The sequence below is a fragment of the Botryllus schlosseri genome, chromosome 2 (assembly GCF_051294905.1).
Source record: "Botryllus schlosseri isolate E-star chromosome 2, Bs_hap1, whole genome shotgun sequence".
In the NCBI taxonomy this organism is placed as follows: domain Eukaryota; kingdom Metazoa; phylum Chordata; class Ascidiacea; order Stolidobranchia; family Styelidae; genus Botryllus; species Botryllus schlosseri.
The window spans coordinates 28,913,108-28,926,744 of NC_137237.1; the positions used below are offsets into that span (position 1 = coordinate 28,913,108).

The 13,637-nt window shown below is 40.7% G+C and overlaps 3 protein-coding genes across 6 annotated transcripts in view; 1 reads left to right on the forward strand and 2 right to left on the reverse strand.

Moving 5' to 3' along the window:
- The window catches only part of LOC145457677 (actin-related protein 2/3 complex subunit 2-like), a 281,489-nt gene extending 275,399 nt beyond the window's left edge, over window positions 1–6,090 (forward strand). For all 3 annotated transcript variants that reach the window (XM_080335955.1, XM_080335945.1, XM_080335936.1), the window contains 5 exons: window positions 22–137; window positions 1,846–1,939; window positions 3,778–3,904; window positions 4,617–4,818; window positions 5,777–6,090. In XM_080335955.1, the coding sequence (XP_080192081.1) occupies window positions 22–137; window positions 1,846–1,939; window positions 3,778–3,904; window positions 4,617–4,818; window positions 5,777–5,798 (561 nt within the window). In that variant the 3' untranslated portion in view covers window positions 5,799–6,090. The remainder of the gene's footprint in view (window positions 1–21; window positions 138–1,845; window positions 1,940–3,777; window positions 3,905–4,616; window positions 4,819–5,776) is intronic.
- LOC145457518 (chromosome-associated kinesin KIF4A-like) overlaps window positions 1–13,637 on the reverse strand; it is a 252,540-nt gene that overhangs the window by 11,362 nt on the left and 227,541 nt on the right. The window lies entirely within an intron of this gene.
- Window positions 6,030–7,619, reverse strand: LOC145457754 (uncharacterized). Its single transcript, XM_080336032.1, has 3 exons — window positions 7,348–7,619; window positions 7,102–7,286; window positions 6,030–6,213 (listed from the first exon to the last, which is right to left on the reverse strand). Exons 1-3 carry the CDS (start codon window positions 7,565–7,567, stop codon window positions 6,124–6,126), a joined length of 495 nt encoding a protein of 164 aa, XP_080192158.1. The 5' UTR covers window positions 7,568–7,619; the 3' UTR covers window positions 6,030–6,123.

Genomic DNA, 13,637 nt, shown 5'->3' on the forward strand with positions numbered 1-13,637 from the left:
ACTCTCCAAATCGTGTTCCAGGCCGCCAGACTGAAGAGGAATTGCTTCGCATCTGTTTTTGAGAAGTATTTCGAAGCCCAGGAAAGCGGAGAGAGCATCAAACGTGCTGTGATCAATTACAGAGACGATGAAACAATGTAAGTTTCATTGCTCACTTAATCTAAACCTGTTTACATACTACTCGAGTCTCAAATTTTTACTTAGTCACAAGTGCATGCAATACGAGACATGATCAAAGAAATGTCAAAACTTCTTCTGAATGTTTAAAATCAAATATCTGAAAAGCACCCAAATAGTTTCCTAAAGTAGAATTGGGTTGGTGTGTCTCACACTTTGGCCGGAGATAGCTTCTTTTGAAATTGCAAGATGTAGGGGAGAGGATGCCAGGATGAGACCCTTTTCTGATATTTCAATGCCACTCAAAGAGTAATGCCATCTGAGGATTAATTTTGGTATCAATGGAAAGTCTATGATCTGTACTATTTTTGACTATGTCTTGAGTTATATTGAACAATATACTTATGGATTTCCTGGCCCTCGAAAATCCTTGCTCAAATGTCTCAACTTACCTCCCAGGTGAAGGTAAGATGAGACAGTGCCAAAGCGTGATCAGTAGTTTCAGTAGTTTCACACTAGATCAGTGTTTGCACTAAAATACAGTAGTGATAGTGAATATAATATTTCCATGTCCTGTGCTGGGTTAAATTTCACATTGGAGTCGAAATCGTACAATCATTTCCGATCATTCCTATCAAATCCTGTGATTGCTCGTATTGGATGAAAACCCGCATGCAACTTGGAAAATTAGCATTAATTCTGAACCCTCCATTCCTCATCTGATATGCAGCACTGTTGCCTGTAAAAACTGCTTGAGTAGGCCCAACCAGTGCAAGTTCCATTGATCTATTTGAGTGTCCTTCGAGTAATCTTGTTATTGGTTCACTACGGCATATTGAAAATTCATGGGATAACACGGTTTGAGAAATGTACAGTAGGGGTCTTCAAAAATGACTTTTTGTCTCAAATCGTACTGGCTACTTGATAAAATTGTTTGGTTGCCTAATTTATGCCTACACACCAAATTTGGTTCAATTCTAACCAGTAGCCGCATTGCTACAGGAGAAGAAAGTTTCTATTTGTTATATAAAAATAAATAACAAAAAATCTGAAAATTTCTGTTCGCCCCATGAAAGTGTTAGGTTGTCTATAGAAACGATGTTCACCTAATTTGGTTCAATTCCAACCAGTGCAAGCGAAGTTATTGCCATCGAAAAATTTGGATTTTAATAAAATAGTATTTACGGTGGGCACCACTATAATAAATAACTAAAGAATTGGTCACCGTCAATACTATTTTATTCATAATCCAAATTTTTCGACGGCAATAACTCCGCTTCCACTGGTTGGAATTGAACCAAATTTGGTGAGCATCGTTTCTATAGACAACCTAACACTTTCATGCCGAATGAACAGAAAATTTTCAAACTTTTTGTTACCGTATTTATTTTTATATAATAATTAGAAACTTCCTTCTCCTGTAGCAATGCGGCTACTGGTGCGGCTACTGGTTGGAATTGAACCAAATTTGGTGTGAATGCTTAAATTAGGTAACCTAATAATTTTATCAAGTAGCCAACGGTACGATTTGAGGAAAAAAGTCATTTTTGAAGACCCCTAATGTACCGTGCTTCAATAAGTGATACGATCTGTGTTTTCATTTTTTTTGTTTTTCCAATTGGTGTAGTGTTTAGAATGTCTCTTTGAGTTTGTTGAGTTTGTAGCCATCTCAACCGATTAGGGATCAACAGACCGTTTTTCGTGTGTGAATTCTCTCTGTTTTTGAAGGTATGTTGAGGCAAAGAAGGACCGCGTGACAGTCATATTCAGCACTGTCTTCAAAGATGACTCGGACGTCATTATTGGCAAAGTCTTCATGCAGGTAACATCAACAAGTTTCCATGGATTTTGTGTCTGTATGTCCATTTTTGGGTGGATCACTTCAGTGTCTTCAAGACGTACGGATCTCTCAATTATCATGATACCTCCTGGTCCAAGTTGATATGCAGTTTCATACTCCTTGTCTTGTTGCATACTCAAAAGCTTTTCACAAAGAACTTTCCTTATTTTGGATGTGAACCTGCTTTATATTGAGTTTTATGAATAGGTTACTCTTCAGATGTTCCATTTTCTGCTACTTGGAGATGTCGATACACCGACTTGCTAATCTGTATTTTGCCTACATTAAAGTAGATTACCATTTCTCATGGCTTGTCAGAGCTAGTGATATTTTGTAATGCTGTTATGGTCGAAGGAGTGGAGGAAAGCATTATTGTGTAGACCAGTGGTTCCCAACCTTTTTCGACTCATCGCCCCCTTTTCAAACTCCACACCGATCATCGCCCCCCAAATATTGGGAACACAAAAATGGGCATACATACTGAAATCACCGGCGAGTTGACTAAGAAAAAAGGTAAACTTTTCGGCTCGACCTCGAAATTACACCTTTCCAGCTAAATTTTGGTGAGTTGACTAACAAAAAAGGTGATTTCTCCGACTTGATTCCAAAAGGACCGTAACAGCACTTCTTCAGCCCCCCCAATACGTTGGTCCTCACCCCCTCCATAGGGCGATAAAGCAAACTTCTGCACCCCTCAGACCCAACTCCCCCGATACCTCTTTACTGCTACTTCTCAGCACAAATTGATGGACTCTTTAGTTTAATTCGCGCGAAGTGCGAAAAATTTCTATCATTCATGATTGAATCAGTCAATATGATCGGGAATTGCATATATATTGCTGTTAATTTTTTATCCTCTCTCTGCTCATGTATTCAGATTTACCAGTAAAGCTGAGTGAGGTGTCTTGGAAAATGTAGGGCCCGTATATAATAATTGAACATATTCAGGCGGACCCGTGGGTATAATGACTTCGTTACGTAATGACATTTCGTGGCCTGTCTGCTATGTCAAAAGATATTCAAATCGCCAATACGTACTAACTAAACTAAATGACGCATACGATTTCAAATTGGTATTTTTGCACTGGCAATTAATTTTTTTACTGCGAGATGGCATTTTTCATGGGGTTCTGATTGGACAGGACAGGAACATTTGGCGCCAGCCATTTAGGCGCCTGCGGACAATTAGATATATATGTATATCGTATATATATCGAAGTCAGTCAGCATAAAGGCAGTCCTTTTCCGCAAAGGTTTTCTCGTTCTGGCACACTTCTCGGAGTCGCATGTTACATGGCCTGAAACTTCATATGTCTTGGTGCGTCATGGTGTGATAATGGCTGACGCCGAGATGCCCATTTCTATACCTCATGCGTATTATTTTTTTGAGGAAGGGTATGCAATGAGCAAGAAATATGTGACCACGAAATGGCGCGCAGCGCGAAAATATTTTGAAAAGGTTGCCTAGATTTCCAAAATAATACTCTATAATTATTGTTAATTCAGGAAAAAATGTGGGCCCCCTTCGAGCTCGGGCCCCCCATCTCAATTCGGGGCTTGGGTGTGGCAGTTACGGTCATGGACGCCAATATAGCCATTTCAACGCGCCATCGCCCCCTTCGTCCGTTTTCGCCCCCCTGTCGCCCACGTTGGGAACCACTGGTGTAGACCCAAGAACCATGTATGCAAAAAACAGACTAATTTGATGTCAATAACATGAGTGCTTCGAGGCTTGCCCTTCACAGCTCGCAGCCTTTGTAATAATATGGATGTAAGTTGTGACCCGAGTCACTATCATCACACTGTCTTTTTCACTAAAGGAATTCAAAGAAGGCAGGAGGGCGAGCACGTCCGCCCCGCAGGTTCTGTTCAGCCACAAGGAACCTCCTTTGGAATTACGAGGGCAAGATGCTGCCACTGGAGATAACATTGGATACATTACCTTTGGTGAATATACGCTAGACCTAACTTTTGTTGTTGGTATGGTGGAATAAGGCACGGTTTCGGCGCAAATATTTTGCATTAAACTATAGTGTAAGTGATAAACCGGTACCGAAAGTTGTGTCTACTGCTACAACTCTATTACTTTTAAAGCCGTTCAACTATAGACGTATCCTGATTTTGGTTCAAATTTCTTGGTGTTGAAATTGGGCATTAGGCCTACATCCCATTTAAGAATTGTATTCAGGTTTTTAATCCTGATTCTCACTGATTGCTCACTGGTATCATTGAATAACATGATTTTTTTTTAGTTCTTCCCTAACTGTGAATAGGAATAGCAGAGCTCTGATAGATCCCGAATATATGCATTTAAATATTGCAACGGATCCGAATAACCATTCAAGATGCTGCAAAGCTGCGTGTTGATCATTACTTTCAGAAATGTTGTTTCGATGAATAGTCTTGTGCAACAAGTTTTGTTTTGTGTGTATTAATCAATCCATGTTTCAAGGCTTCCAGAGTGGGACGGCATTTTCGAAACGACGTATGTTGTTGATGAAATAACTCTCTCGGTATCACGGCTATATAATTTCGATTCACCTTGACTCGAATCATTGCAATTGATACTTGACTTGGAGTCCGAGTACTGGAATCGCTGTGCCCCAGTCTTCGTCAATTTGTGTCGAAGTTGAAAACCTCTTATTTCGTATTGTTGCAGTTCTGACGCCGCGTCATACCAACCCGAGTAACCGGGACAACACCATTGATCTGATCCACACCTTCCGCAACTACTTGCATTATCACATCAAGTGCAGCAAGGCCTACATTCACACGAGGATGCGTGCCAAGACCACCGACTTCCTCAAAGTACTGAACCGGGCACGGCCGGAGCAGGCGACCAAGGAGAAAAAAACGATTTCGTGAGTGCGAAATGTCACGGCCCGGCTGCTCTCTGCCTGTTGCATGGACAGTATGCCGGATTATTTGCAAGTTCTGCCATAGATTTTGACTGAATTACAAGTAGAATTAGCGCAATCCGAGATATCTCAAAACTACAAGTGGAAGTAGAAAATGGAAGGTCTATAAGTGTATTTTGTCGAGGAGCCGCTTACTGCAGGTAATATCGCTAGCAAGTATGGAAACCAGTTTTACACTCTGCTCAATATGAAAGCAGCAATAGTCAGTCACCGAATATATTTTCCGGTCTGACCTAGACCGTTTTATCTTGCAAGTCCTTGTCAACATTCTTGGCAAAGCAACGGAAGATATTGATTTTATGATATTATTATATCATTTTGTAGTTCTAGTTGAGACATTTGTTGATGTTTTAAAAGCCAGCATGTACTTCAGCAGTCTGGCACAGTATCGTGCACATTAGTAGGCCATAGTACTTCACTGAAATGTGGGGTTGGGATTAGCAATATGACTTCATAGGTTCGACTTCACGTAGAACAAGGGTCACCAACTCAAAATTGGTCAATTTTCCAAGGGGGGCAATATTCCAACTTGGTAGGCAACGCTGGCCAGAACATAGCAATATCGAAAGGCAATTGGTCTACGATACTGCTGCGTCACTCAATATACCGTTTCATAAGCTGTTTTTTGTGTTCACGCGAACCGGAACCTTTGTGGGTTTCGCACCATCCCTGACGGTTGAGTGAAAAAAATCAGTATATTATGAATCGGTGGCCTACGATATCACCCAAGAGTTTCACAGATGTGAGTTGAACCGAGATTAAACTCGATTTTGGACAGTAAACACTATAACTTGGATTCCACCTGATGGTGAATTAAATATGACTAGATAAGACTTGAGACCTTGTGACTTGGCTATAACCCTGAATGACAGTAGCATTGATTCAATCGTCCATATTTCAGGGGCAGATCGTTCGGCCACTGAGATTCCGCCAGGATGAGAGGATCGCTATATTCCAGATTCACGTGACACCGTCACGAGAGACTCTTATCTAATAATCAAGTTCTGACCTTACCCAATTACTTCTATCATCGCTATATCTGCAATACGAAGGTCGTCTGACGCCGTCGGAATGAAACCGGGTTGCTTACGGTTCCGTGCCTTTTAATTGCGACGGGAGTGAATTTTCTAGCCGCTTTTTTTCCGGGGCGCTGCTTTTCACTTTGTATCAACGTGTATTTTATGATATCAGTCAAATAACAATGAATGGAATTAATAGATGCTATTCCGGCAGGGTTGTGCTGACCAATCATTCCCGGTCGATAGCTTGTCCGCCAGCCACAAGTTCCTCTATCAGCTTCTGTACTTCAGCCTTCTCCGATGCCTGCACGTCCAGCTCCTGTGAAAATCGAACCTTGTAGTTGTGATTGAACCAACCAAAATTGTAACAGGATTTCGGCAGTGTGATCCGTAGGAAATGTGTGGGTTTCCGGGTTCGAGGAGGTTTTTTTTGAGAAATGGAGCTAAATCGAGTCTTTCTGTGAAATTGGCAGAACTACTGGTAGGTAGGTAGGTAGGTATAGTGACGGTCTATTGAGCACAGATTTTATAATGTGCATGAACAGAGCATCTCGAGCCATCCTGCGTCATGACACAAAGAGTTCCAGGAATTTATCACTCCAACAGCACCTGGTCAAACCAAACTACTTGGTAAAGAGTGCTGGAAATTGCGCATTTTGCACTTTGGAGCTGGTTTGACTTGCACTTCTTGGGATCACCAAAGCTAAAGCAGTCGGCTTAATCTGGATTTTGTGTCGTTATGTAGGCTATGGCTGGAGTGGTCTCGCGCACAAGTCGCACACCAAAATTTCATGTGGGAAGTGCTGAAACTGCTGATTGAGCTCTATCATATTATTATTCTCCTGTGAAATTGCATAGTTGTGTCGAATTGTGTAGCCGAGCAAGGTATCGTTCATGAATAGATTGAGCATCTCTGATGTAATAAACTGTTATAGCCAACGCTATGCAATGCATATCATTAAACCACAGCCTTCCATTCATGCAGAAAAAAATGGCTGAACAGCTGGGTGGATATTTTAGGTAAGTCAGCGACCTGAATACAGTACTAATTCATAGGTTCATTGAAATAATAATTTTGTGTAGTATATGAAAGCACCAGCCTTATATATAGCGTCGATTTAATATAATGGTAAAAAATGGCCCTTCAAGTCACCATTGACAAAAATGTTGTGGTTTGCAATATTTTAACAGACAAGATGAAACTCACGTTCCGTATCTGGCAGATAAGGCACCAAGGGTAACAACAACCAAGGCAGTTGTCGTCAGACGTTAGGCCAGGAATGGCATTCCTCTTCCTGTATTCTCCCTTCGTCTTTCCAACCGATGCAGTCGCGCCTATAACCAGAGGTGCTAGAAGGCACAGCCACGCATGTCTTTTTCTCGTTCCTAGGCCTATATTTGACAAATGTATCGGTTACCCCAATAGCTATTCATTTTAACGTAATTGTTGTACCGAGTTCTTTCGCATTATCACCGTTCACCAAACACGGGACGAAGGCAGTCTTGAAGAACACTCTCGGGTTATACAGGCAATCCACGGCGCGAAATGTGAAGGATCCTTCTCTCTGTATCACAAGGAGCTTTTCGGTATCAGATTCAATAAGGGCCCGTCTCTGCGCAATTATCTCGGTTTGATGAACCCTTGCCTGACGAGGAGCCCGTTGCATAGCCATGTTGAACTTGTCAGGATACCGGCTCTTTTTGGCCGAAGAGCGAATCAAAACACTGGACTGTCAATCCAGTTCTTTTATCGGTGACGTCATAAACAACTATAATTCAGCAGTTTCAGATATAGCATATAGTGAGTAGTGACTATACTGAAGCTGGAGTTTTGACGCGGACACTCACTGGACAGTAGCTAGAGAGCTTTTGTCAGTTTCCAGTGCTTTCCAGGCACGTCCCGATTTTACAGGACCGTCACGTTCTCATCGTGGTTTCGACCTGTCGAATCCTGTAACATAGAGCGTACGTTTAGCTACTATTACAACAAAGCAATAGCACTGGTGTACGGTACGCATATGTATGTACGAAGAGCTATCACTACGATATAGCCTACATCTTACGTTGTAGTAATGATATGCATTTACCAAACTCCGCATATCAATGTTAAAACAATAGATATACAGAGATGTGCATTGTGCAAGGTGCATTGTGCATACTTTTGAGTTAGCTCAGTGGATCCAAACTGCGCGCCAGCGCCTCCTGGGGGCGTTCGCGAGCGTGAATTAAGGGGTCGCTGGCCATGAAATGAGCGATTGGGGGGGCGCTGGATATAATGGGGCGGTGGGGGGTGATGAGAGCAAACGGGGCGGTGTAGGTTTAGAAGGAAACTGCTGCGTAGTGTTGAAACGATTGATAAATAAGCAGCTAAATTCACAGTAAAAATGCAGAATCGATTCAGTCAGGGCAATTTATGGTCGTCCGTCTATTTATTCAGCTGTACAGGAAAAGTCCATTGGTACTTGACAATGTTGATCCTGCACATCAATGGACTAATTTAGCAGTCGGCAGTATCCCTGAAAAGCGTGGTTCATTGTGTGCTGTGAGAACTACGAAGTATTCGAGCAGTTATTGCTGAATGCAAGGTGTGATGACTGTTAACAGAGAAACTGCCTTGCGTGATTTTACTTTCTATTCAAACGATCGTAGATTTTCCACATTGACACACGAGCGGGGCCTTCGACACGGCGTTTCTGTTTGCGAGAAACGATGTCGCTTCTACTTGACGGACATATGAGCAGAATAGGCCTATATATCCGTTCTTAGTAATGATGAAACCTGATATAGTTGAAAATGGCACTGTCCGGATTCAATGATAAGCCTGTGATGTTTCACAGAAATTTTACGACACGTGAACTGTTCCAACTCTCAAGCTTGCATGAGCTACCGGTCGAGCTCGAATGACCCGATTTTGATGGAGAAACATAAATCAATCATCTCAGAAAATTGCACGATGGTGATTTGATTCCAGGGTATATTCCAATTAGAAATTCCTCATCGGATAATCAATCCATTCTGTTGAGAGCATGAATTTATTGAGGAGCTGATTATATTGTAGTGTAGAACAATTTTGAGTTCAACCCAAAGTTCAATATCTCCAATCAATCGTTCTGGATGCACAATTGAATCAAATAGAGATAGGCACAGCAGGGTCGGGTTGAGTTTTTCGTTGTTCTCCTTCTCCGCTCATATTTATTAGAACGTGTTTTCCGTGCCGTGACAAGGTTTCTGACTCACAACAGAAACCGACTTGACAGTACGGGACGTGGACACTGTAGATTTTAGATTAAGATTGTTCTTATCGAAACTCAAACCCACTATGTTGAGGATGATGATAATATGATACCCCAGCTTCATCGGTCTCATTATTAGCTGTATTAAATGCAGAACAACTTTCGTTTTATGATTTAGGCGTGATGAGGGGTGTCGGTGGCGCTTTATTCGTTGTCCTGGGGGACGGTAGCTCAAAAAAGTATGAGAAACACTGAGTTAGCTGGATGGGGATATCCCGAGATTCCTGATCCTCTAAATATGATACGGTCTCAAATTAAAGACAAAATCATTAAATAATTTTTGCAACTGCCATTTCTCCAGAAATTCACCGTCTTCTAACTGCAGCTAAAATATTCATTGAATAATCCACATTTCACTCCAGCTGCATAAATAGATCTATTTGGTATGTCAGGAATGTGCGTGTACGCGCTTCAACCCTTTTGGATATTTCTGGCACGATTTCTTCACTTCTGCACTTACTGCTCGACACGACCTGCATACAGTCCTATTTCATTGGTTATTTGGAAACATATCATGAGTAACTCACTCTGCTTCCACATGATGTAACAGTATGGACTCTCGAGGGTTGCGTTTAAAACAAAAATCAATCTAAAACAAACATGTTCAAAACAAGGCCCTTACTGTTTAAAACATGTTTTTTAAGCTATGACGTCACGGATATAGGATTGTGACGTCATAGTGAATTGACATTGACAATTGAAAATATAGGGTAAATATAGCTCGCCTTTGACGAAATATCTGTACTATCGCTGTTGAACCGACTATTTTGAGGATTCCAACCATCCCATATCGATATACGTCGGGTATATATCGAGTAGTGTTAGGATCAAGTCACTACCTTCGAGTCACGAGTCATCTTGAGTCATTGCACATTTTGACTCGAGTCAAGTCAAGTCAAGTAAATCGATTTTCAAATGTGACTCGAGTCAAGTCAAGTCACCCGATTTTCGGAGGTGACTCGAGTCAAGTCGAGTCAAGTCAAGTCACGAGTCAAGTCACGATTCAAGTCAAATTGAATTTTCGAAGTATGAGTGATGATGCAAAGTCATTACATTTTGCTAACTGGGTGAAGGACAGATTAATTGGCCATTGATCTTGAAACAAATAACGAATATAAAGTTAAATATACATGCAAAAAGGTGCTGTATGGCTCACGAACACGTAGAGCTGTTAATAAAATACGTGAGTAACTGTATACATAGCTAAATAACTACAGTCCGGTATTATCAACCAATATAGAGGATCGAATACGAAGCCTCGAAGTTGTACAAATTGATGCAGTACATACACTATCCATCTACGCATCCGTGAGAATATAAACGCATAAGCTATATTCTTTCGATTTAAATCGTACAAGAGTGTTGGTAAAGGTGAGCACTGCGCAATGTAAGCACTGAGCCGTCTAGGAAACAGAGATACGTTGATATTACATTAATCTACTGCTACTACGACAACGTAAGCTGTGATCGTTTCGTTTGCGGTCAATTTATTTATAATGTAACAATGGAGGATCAGTGAAACTTATACACTCAGTGAATGACTGGTTGCTCACACAAGTGACACTTGCGTATCGGGAACAAACCGAACAATCAAGATATATAAGATAGGGTGATCTAATCGACACTGTTTATGACTTGATGACTTGAAATTGACTCGTAAATTTTGCTCCGAGTCACTAGTCATTCCCTATTTCTGAAGCAACTCGTCAAGTCAAGTCAAGACGTTTTTGCAAAGTGACTCGAGTCAAGTCAACTCATACGAAAAAGTTGACTCGAGTCCCAGACTCTAGTCATCCCAACACTGATATCGGGTGGTAATTGTCCGTAGGCTCATTCAACATGTTTTATGGAAAGTATTTATACAATTATGGAATAATTTTACAAACTTATAAAAAACACAATTTTTTTAATGGCCTTCGTTTAAAACAAAGTGTTTTAAACAGAGGTGGTCAAAGTAGTCAAGAAAACTACTCAAGTAGAAGTAGAAGTAGCGACGGAAAAATCTACTCAAGTACGACTGGCAGTACTTTTTCCATAAGCAACCTAAAACTACTTGAAGTAGAAGCAGAATTGACTGACTTCAAATCTACTCAAGTAAGTAAGTAGTTGTGAAAACGATCGTAATTCGTTCGCATAGATTGTCAAAGGGTGCAAAGTGAGCTATGCGAAAGGTGCCGAGCTTGATTCATATTGATGCATCCAATTTTCGACAGCATGAGCATTCGTGCGCATCATGGGGTGAAAATGCTAGTATCGATATGGAAATGCGATGCTAATCCTCTGTATACTCGAACAACACGTTTTTGAAAATATCGTGGTATCGCCCCCTCCTCCATATTATAAGGCCCGCTGTTTAGTCAAAGAGCAATACGGAGATATTGTGTAGGATACAGTGTAAACAGCTTGCGCGATAAGTAAACGTTCATAAAAAATATGATGGATCGTAAAAATCCCATATTGTGTAGCTTTATTTCCGGAAACTAAAGGCATTACTACACTTGCTTTTATACATCAACTTCAACATGTATGTTATCCAGACAAAAGAACTGAAATTAATTAGAACTAAAAGTATATAATACTGGAGATTGAAAGTGAAACATAAATACTACTTCTAAAAGCGGCAAATGTATTTCATGTCTTTAGTCCAGAAAGTTTCAAAGGTGGTATGCTAAAACAGCTCTAAAACTAAAAAAATTCAGAGTCCACTTTTCCAGATTAGGACACGCCATGGACTGCTAGAGTACGATATGATAAGTAAATGCTAGATTGCGAAACATCAGTTTCAGGCGTTATGATGAGTCATATATACTGTTATGAAATATTTCATATGGGTGAAGGGCGACAATGCGGTGTGGACGGAGCCACGCCAACCCGCTACCTAAATTATATTCACCGATACTTTCGTGAAATCATACTGGTTAGACCGTATCCACTGCGCGCGAAGCGCGACGAAAATTCTGGGCTTTACTCAACTTTTGTAAAAATTATATGTTGATACTCCGTGAAAACAGCCCCGAAATTCCTCGGGCAATCTTCCTGATTGGAGGATCAAACTACTTCTACTTGACAAACTGAAAATAGCGAAAAGTAAGTAGGTAGATCACAAAATATTACGAAGTAGAAGTAGAAGTAGTGAAAATCAGATCCACTTCAGTAAGTACCAGAAATAGAGGGAAACTACTTGAGTACTTCGAAAAAGTAGAAATACTTCGTTACTGACCACCTCTGGTTTTAAAACACCGTTTGTTTTAAATGCAACCCTAATAATCACCGTCCATATATATATACTGGTCGAGGTTCGGTTGTACGCTTTACCGGTATTGTACAAATGATTAATCCTCCTATTAATTAGGGTTACCATACGTCCACTTTTAAGGGATTTGTCATCTTTTTCACTAAATCGAAAGTGTACGCGGATGACGCCTAAATGTCCTCTTTCTGAGAATTTGTCCTCTTTTCTAAAAACAATTTTAAAATTCGACCACAAAACTGTACAGTGTACAGTGTACACCGACACAACGAACGTCAGAGTTTCGTAAAAAATGGGGTAAAACGAAAGTCGAGTCAATGTGATGACCTGTTTTTTTAGTCAAGACACCACTCTCCATCGAGAAATTTTCAAAATTACCAGTTTTCTTTACTGGTGATGGTGCTTTCAAAAATTTTGAAAAGTGTCCTCTTTTTCGTATCTCAACACATGGTAACCCTACTATTGATGGTATTATGTTTAGAGCTGGATTGGGAAACGGTAAACGCAAGACTTCTCTTACTATGCGCACCGAAATAGCAGACTAGTGCACAATGTGCATTCACTATCTGTCCGCGCAAAGTGCGAAAATATCTCAGTTAACCAATGAATTCGGTCAATAATATCGGTACATATAATAATACATGTATAGGCTATTGCGGATCACTTATGTACCGCGAAGATCAGATTGCAATGACAGGAGTAGTCTATACGAGGTGCCTAAACAGGTTTTGGCCAACACGCGTCGTTCATTTTGGGGCAAAATTTCATCGCCGACGAGCCTTCTGAGAGCTCACTCGCGAAGTCGCATGTTCACCAGCATTTCATATATCTTTGTGTACCACTAAAGCAGTGGTTCTCAACCTTTTTGTCTTCGGGGCCCCCTTTTGGACCGTCACGGACCCCGCGGACCCTCTCGCCTTTTAGTTCAAATTTTGCTCAATTATCGCGCAATTGTCATCTGCCTTGTAAAAATATTAACTGTAAGCTCAGCAACAAAATGACTTCTCTTAAAATTAATATCATAATATATGTATGTAGAAATTGTGACTTTTAATATTTCAAAATGAATCCTGAAACTGCATTTCTTTAAATGCGTCGACGTGTCTTGAAAATTCGCGCCTTCGATTTGATGTGAACGGTCATTGCCATAAATCCATTTCCACAAATATGGTGGTGAATGTGATAATAACACGTAACGCT